Here is a 7,655-nt window from a genome sequence, read left to right on the forward strand (position 1 = left end):
GGTAGCGTATACAAACTACGAGTCGGCACCGCTTTGGACGCGATTAAAAGTTGTCGTTAAAATCAAGACACCTTGCCCATCGACCTTCGTCGTCGTGCGCTGCCAATTGGTTTGCACTTTCCAACTTGCTTTGCCCCGACGACGACTCGATGGGGCGCAAGAAGAGCCAACGCAACAACCCCAAGAAGCGTGCGATTCCGGATGGCCGTTCGGAGAAGGGCCAGCCAACGCCGAACGGCCAGCAAAAACAGAAATCCGATTTTGCGATGTCAACGAGCCCGACGTCGACCAGCGCCCCGACGGCCTCCACGACCTCGTCGCCGCCCACTGCCTCGTCGCCGCCCGCTGACGCCGCCATGTCGCCAGCCGCTGTCCCAGCCCCAGTGTTCAGCGTCATGGACGGTGTCATCACGCTTTGCGGCCTCGAGGCGGCGGCCAGAGTCTACCTCGCGCAAGACGAAGACGCGCCCGAGCTTCTCATTGCGAGCAATGTTCCTCTTGTGCACTGGCTTCAGCACGGCTTGGACAACCGCCTCTTCAACGTGTATTGGAGCTGCCGGTTTGAGGGCGACGCAGCAGACCCGACGACGCTGGCGTCCGTCTACATTGTCCGTGCGATTGGAAAGCCGCATCAGGGTGGAGTCGACGAGCTCAAGGAATTGATCACTCCTCAGGAAGGAAACCATTTGATCGTCTGTACTGGCTTTGATCTTAAGCTGCTTGGACAGACGCGAGTGCCCGACTTGGCCGTCTTCCAGAAGTTCCGCGACGGCGAGAACATCGATCCGTGCATGGTCGTGGAGCTCGAGCTCCTAAACCGCAGCTTTCCGCGCTTGCTCGAGTGGCTGGTCGAGTACTTTGGACTGATTCCATCTCTTCGGACCGCGGTCGGCATCAAGATCTTTGGCCCGCAGGATGGCAACGCGCGCCAGTTTGGCGCCATCGTCGTCATGTTGAGCCGCGCAGCTGGGCATGCGCCGCAGCTCGTGTACGTGGCCAGCATCGGCACGGCGCCACTGACAGAGCAAGCTCTGATCGGCATCGCTGAGGTGATCCGACGGGAAGACGTCGATGCGATGCCACACTTTGAAGCCAACATTGCTCTCGAGATCGCGCTGGGGCATCGCGAGTGGCAGCTCGATTCGGCCGCTCGCCCCGTGCTGCACATTACGATCACAGATCTGCTCTACGAGGATACCCACAACCTCCTTGCGGGCGCGCCACCAACGACCGAGCGCCTCGAGATCGATCTGTACAAGGTCATCTTGAAAGTGCACGATGCCATGGAACCACCCGTGATTACGAACGCCGTTTCTGGGCCTGTGCTGGCGGTGCAATGGCCCTTGGCCCTCCGTGCGGCCGCGAATGCAGTCCAAGGCGCAGAGGACGATCCTCCGATGGACGAACCAATGGAGTAGATTGGCAACAGCAGTTTTAGGGTGCGTTCGGTTCACCACCTACTTTCAAAGTGCGTATCGCAAATCCACACAACTTCGATTGCAACGTTTTCCGGAGCGCGCTTTTTGTGGCGTGGATTGCAAATCGCGTTCGGTTCATCGATGGACGCCGACTTTCGGAGTTTTAGGACAACACATGAATGGCCCGCGGCGGCGGACGGCCGGCCACCGAGCGGCAACCGTGGATCATCGCTGCGATGACTATGGCTACTACAGGAGAGCTCATGCGATGACCATTGACGCGGCGTACCATACATGCGATGCTCATACTCGTGCGCAGACTGACGGCGGCGCCCGGATGGCGCGACGCGGCGGCCTGTGCTTGGGTTCCGTGGGCTCTACTGCGTCGATCTGGAAGCTACAAGAGCGCGCTCTGCGCATGTAGTTGCAGCATGGTGGAGCGCTCCTAGCGCACCTATAGTCCTTAGGCGTCAAGCGCCAAGAAGCGCGTCTATGGGGAGCGGTGTGGCGCGCAGCGTCCTTGCGTTGGTTCATGTTGCACCAAGCAAGCAAAAAAGGACAGGGTGAAAATAGGACCCAAATCAGGATTTTCGGATCGAGGAAAGGATTTTTCCCAAAGCAGTGGAAAGTGCGCCCAAGGTTTGTCTCGGGATCCCGGCCGAGACGAACTTTGGAAGTGTGCTCTTTTTCCGGAAAGTGCGCCAAGTTGTGCGGATTTGAACCGAATGCGCCACGCAACACATTTTTTTCGAAGTTGCGTGGATGGCCTCGAAGTGTGAGAAATGTGCGCACTTTAGGTGAACCGAACGCACCCTTCACGACTTTGATCGAATCGAGTTTGTGTTTGCATGCGATCTTGATTGTCACTTTGGGTTGTGGATTCGCGGTGGAGGGACGTGGTCTAGGCGGACGCGGATGGAAGCGCGGTACAAGGTGCTGGGCCGGCCACTCGTGTGGAGCAAGAAGCCGAACGAGGTCGCGTTACTCAGGTGGCACCTCCTCGTGACGGCAAGCGAAACAGATGACGCACTCGTTCCGGCCAAGCATTGAACGAGACATCGGGCACGGGCCTGCTTAAAGAATGTCATGTCCGTAGTTGGCAGAGTCTCACGGGCCTCTGCGTGGCAATCTGTCAAGATACGCCGACATATCGATCTTGAACAGGCAAGTGCTCGCCACCTATGAAGCAGCGTCAAAGCTGCCCTTGGCGCGCACACTATTTGGCTTGTGTCCATTCCGCTTCCATGGTGCTCACCCTCCTGCTCACGGAGCACCATGTCCAAGTGCGCTGCTAATATCTCGGGCTAGGTCACCGGCACCGTCGCTGTCGTGCAACCGTTCGGGCAAGCATCATTCCCCTGGTAGAGTTGCGGACCTTTCTCGTAATCTGGTTGGGACGAGGCGCGTAGAATGAGCAATCGCAAGCGCCTTCAACAAGCAAATAGCCAAGCGATTCCGAATGGCCATTCTCGGAACAGCCAAGACTGCCATTTTATCATGTTAGCGAGCCCGACAGGAACGAGCGCCCCGATGGTCTCCACTGCCACCTCCGTGCCATCGGTTGCAGCAGTGTCATCCTCCTCCTCGGCCACCGATGCACCGTTTGTGGTCATGGACGGCGTCATCACGCTCCGTGGCCTCGAGGCAGCGGCCAGAAGCTACCTCGCGCAAGACGAGGACGCACCCGAGCTTCTCATTGCGCGCAACGTTCCTCTTGTGCACTGGCTCGAGCACGGCTTGGACAACCGCCTCTTCAACGTGTATTGGAGCTGCCGGTTTGAGGGCGACGCAGCAGACCCGACGACGCTGGCGTCCGTCTACATTGTCCGTGCGATTGGAGGTCCGCACCAGCGTGGCGTCGGCGCCATCAGCTTCTTGCGCACGCCTCTGGAGAGAAACCATTTGATCTCCACGCTGGGCTTTGACCTTGTGCTGCCTGGACAGACGCGACGACCCGATACGGTCTTCTTCCAGCAGTTTCGGGACAGCCGGAACTCCGAGCCGTGCGTGGTCGTGGAGCTCGAACACAGGAACCGCAGTTTTCGGCGCTTGCTCGAGTGGCTGCTCGGGTATTTCGCGCTCATTCCGTCTCTTCGCACGGCCGTTGGCATCAAGATGTTCAAAGGACCAGACGACAACCCTCGCCAATTCGGCGCCGTCGCCGTCCAGCTCAACCGCGCGAATGGACACGCGCCGCATCTTGCATACGTGGCCAGCATTGGCACGGGTCCGTTGACGCCGCGCGCCATGAGCGACATCTACCAAGTGATAAGGCATGAAGATGCGGATGCTATGCCGCACTTTGAAGATGGCGTGGCCCACGAAGTTGCACTCGGACACAAAAGCTGGCAACTCGATGCTATGGACTGCCCGGTGCTGAAGATCAAGGTCGCGGATCTGCTCTTCTTGGACGATAATGACCTCCTTGCTGACGCGCCACCAACGACCGAGCGCCTGGAAATGGACTTGTACAAGGTCATCTACCAGGTGCACGATGAGATGGTACCAAAAGTGACTGTGATCTATCCCGCTCGCTCGAGCGTCGTGGCGCCTGGGACCTTGCCCGGGAGATTGGCAGCGTATTGGGCCAGGGCGCTGCGTGCAGCGAATGAAGACGAGGGTGAAGGGGACGATGCTCCAATGGACGAACCACTGCAGTAGGTCGTCACCGCTTTGAATGAATTGACTTTGTTGTGCAGTACTACTGATTACAGATGCTGGTCACATCGTGGTTTCAGACTCGAATAGAGAGGGCGATTGAGATTCAACAATCAAAGCTGAGATGGTCACGATCGCTCGGCGGCGGCGACAGACCCACCGCACGCTTGTATTGATATTATTACCAAGCATGCCAAGCCAACAACAAATGCATTCGAAAGCTGATCAATGCATATCATTGCATCACCCACGAAATTTGAACCGTGGACATGGCGTTGCACACTTTCTGGGGGGACACCTGCCAACGTCCCCATCGCGCCTCGTCCCAACCACGCGCCAAGAGAAAGGCCACGAATTGCATTGCTACCACAGCCAATTGGCAAGAACCATCGATACACTCACCAAATTTATTCCCTTTCGCATCATGTCTGCGAGCCCCCTATCCACCGCTGCTGCCTCGATGTCGCTTGTGGACGCACCGTTTGTTGTCATGGAAGGTGGCATCACGCTCCGGGGCCTCGAAGTGGCCGCCAGAGTTTACCGCGCACAAGAGGAAGACGAAGCGACCGAGCTCCTCATTGCGCACAACGTTCCTCTCGTCGCTTGGATGAACAGCGACATCAAAAACGGAGCCTTTGGCGCCATTTGGAGCTGCCGATTCCACGGGGATCCCACGGACCCGACGACGCTCGCGTCCGTCTACATTGTTCGCGGGATTGGATCCTCGAGTACCTACGCCTAGTTCGCTCTGTACTAGTTGGTGCTTTTGAAATGACTTGTTTAGTGTTGTGCTGTGTAGCGTCGAGCTACGATCTCGATTTGATCAGTCGTGGCCCCGACTGAAAGGTCATCTTCTTCGTCCAAGCAATAGGGTCGGGAGTTGCCTCGTTGGGCTGTGGTACTGGACAAGGGATAGGGTGGCGCGCGTCGATCGTCCGTGCGGCATGTGCCGAATTTAATTTGGACCAATCAAGAGCGTGGTCGTGATTTGAAAATTGAATTTTGGCACGATGACCGAGCGACCGGTCAAGGTCGTCGTCCGCGTGCGGTCGCCGCCGACGGAGCTTTCTCGGGGCGCGCCACGGAGCATGGAGGTGCAGCGGGACCTGGGCCGTCGGCAGGCCACGACCGTCAAGATCGGCGACGAGCGCATGGACTTTGACCAGTGCTACGACGAGACCGCGACGCAGCACGAGCTCTTCCGGCGCGAGATGGCCGCCGCCATCCCACTCGCCTTTGACGGCAAGAGCACGACGCTCATCGCGTACGGCCCTGGAAAGAGCGGCAAGACGTTTACGATCGACGGATCGACGACGAGCCCTGGCCTTGTACCCCGCACGATGCAGCGCTTGCTCCAGTTCCAGCAAGCGTCGGCGCCCCTGCATACGATCCAACTGAGCGTCCTCGAGATCCACCGCAACAAGGTCTTTGACCTCCTCGATACGAAGAGCGATCGAACCGACCTGCCGATCCGGCAATCGGCGACAGGCAACGTCGTCGTTCCTGGTCTCGCCACGCTGCCAATCACGACATTCGCGCAGTTTAGAAGGCTCTACGAGCACGCGAGCCGCCCCCAAAGCCGCGAGAGTCACAAAATCGTCACGTTCTCGGTGCAGACGACCGGCGTCGATGGCGAGCCCACAGCCGGTACGATCCATCTTGTGGACTTGGCCCGCGTCGACGAGTCGCGCCGACGGAGCCTGCAGCCTCGGTCCAGCGACAGCAGCAGCAACGCGATGACGTTTTTCGTCCTCGGCAAAGTTCTCGGCGCAATCAACGAAGGCAAGTCGCTCGTACCGTTCCGCGATAGCAAGCTCACACGCCTTTTGCACGACGGACTCTGCCGCGACATGCACGCAGCGACGCTCCTCTGCACCGTATCGACCGCCAACGTTGACGATGCTTTCCACGCATTGCAGTACGCAGCCAAGGTCCGTCACCCAACGACGCTCCGAAGCCCGATGCAAATGACGCCCGAGACGTCGGCCCTGCCACCACCCGACCCGACGCCAACGCTCAGCTCCCTCGAAGAGCGCCTCGAAGCGTGGCGTCGGAGCAAACTCACAAAGGCAGCGCTGGTGACGCCCGAGCCGACGAAGCGACCACGGGCGCCAAGCTTTGCATCCGACGAGCCACCCAAAAGCCAAAGCTCGAGTCGCCACCCAAGACACCGGTCGCTCTCAAGGCGGCGCCGACGGGCACGCCCAAGACGCCGAGTCGCATTCCGATGCGCCGGGAGAGCATCGCTCCGCTAACGACCGTGCGCAAGCCGCTGAGGTACGCGATGCGGACCCTCGGACCGGATCTTGACGCTGTGTAGCAACCTCACCAACCTCCCACCGACCATCACGCCGACCAAGGACACCTTCCAGACCCCCGTGAAGGTCAGCAAGCCAAGGTATATGCACTATTGGATAGTATTCAACGTCGGCTGATGGGGACATGTAGTACTGCCGATATGATTCGCAAGCTTCTGCATCTGGCCATGACATTCGAGAAGCGCGATCGGCTGGCCGCGGCCCTTGCCGTGTACAACTGCACCAACTGCCTCCTCCCAGCAACCAGCACCAAGCTCAAAGCGCGTATCGACCGCCTCCAAACGGAGCTAACGAGTGCACGTCACATGTTGGTGGATTTAAAAGCACCGATCGAGACGACGCTTCAAGTACGTTGAGAAAATCGCTTGGACGTGTCTCATAACCTTTGGTGCGATAGGCCATTCTGACCAACGATGTCCTCGAGACGCTCAACACAGGCTCGAAGCCAGCGCTGTTGGAGCTCCAGGGCATTGGTGGGAAGCGCGCGGCGGAGATTTTGCGTGCCCGACGCCTCGGACCGTTCACATCCGTGCACGATTTACACCGGGCCGGCATGTCGACCAAGCACATTCAGAGTTTTCTCGAGTGCAACGTGGCCTCGCCAGCCCGCTTATAGACACCCTGTTTTTGGAAACTATTGTCCTTGGAGCGTAGTATCGTATTTAATTGTACCCTTTCTTGTTCACGCGTTTCTATTTACGGAGGTCAACATGCGTGCCGAGAGTCGTCTTCCTGGAAGATCGCCCACGGGGCGTCAGAGAGCGCCTCCATCGCGTCGTCGCACTCGTCGTCGGACTCGTCGTCGGCCAGCGTGTCGTAGATGTCGATGGCGCCTTCGCGGTAGACGCAGTTGGTAAGGGCATAGAGGATCGACACCACGCCTTTTGCTTTCAGCGGGTTGCCGTCGAGGTTCATGGACGTCATGTGACACGTCTGCGGCCACTCCAACCACGGTCAACTGGCGACTGGTCTCAGACACACACTAAGCCACGAGCGCAACTACGATTGCCGAGATCTGGATGGCCTCCAGTCGCGCTCGCCTTTACCACGACGTCCATTGGCATAACAATATTGCGTGCACTGCTTTAGATAGTACCGGCATTGGTCGAGGGCCACTCCAACCACGGTCAACTGGCGACTGGTCTCAGACACACACTAAGCCACGAGCGCAACTACGATTGCCGAGATCTGGATGGCCTCCAGTCGCGCTCGCCTTTACCACGACGTCCATTGGCATAACAATATTGCGTGCACTGCTTTA

At 58.5% G+C, this 7,655-nt stretch overlaps 2 protein-coding genes across 2 annotated transcripts; both read left to right on the forward strand.

The window, feature by feature from the left end:
- Positions 1-3,029: 3,029 nt before the first annotated feature.
- On the forward strand, positions 3,030-4,030 carry SPRG_22083 (hypothetical protein; the record flags this gene model as incomplete). The annotated part of the gene is made up of 2 exons (XM_012339957.1): positions 3,030-3,905; positions 3,959-4,030. 2 exons carry the CDS (start codon positions 3,030-3,032, stop codon positions 4,028-4,030), a joined length of 948 nt encoding a protein of 315 aa, XP_012195347.1.
- A 1,134-nt stretch (positions 4,031-5,164) lies between these two features.
- On the forward strand, positions 5,165-7,010 carry SPRG_19131 (hypothetical protein; the record flags this gene model as incomplete). The annotated part of the gene is made up of 5 exons (XM_012339932.1): positions 5,165-6,125; positions 6,167-6,353; positions 6,397-6,474; positions 6,525-6,741; positions 6,792-7,010. 5 exons carry the CDS (start codon positions 5,165-5,167, stop codon positions 7,008-7,010), a joined length of 1,662 nt encoding a protein of 553 aa, XP_012195322.1.
- Between the last annotated feature and the right edge of the window lie 645 nt (positions 7,011-7,655).

This window comes from Saprolegnia parasitica (genome assembly GCF_000151545.1).
Source record: "Saprolegnia parasitica CBS 223.65 unplaced genomic scaffold supercont2.3, whole genome shotgun sequence".
NCBI classification, from domain to species: domain Eukaryota; phylum Oomycota; class Saprolegniomycetes; order Saprolegniales; family Saprolegniaceae; genus Saprolegnia; species Saprolegnia parasitica.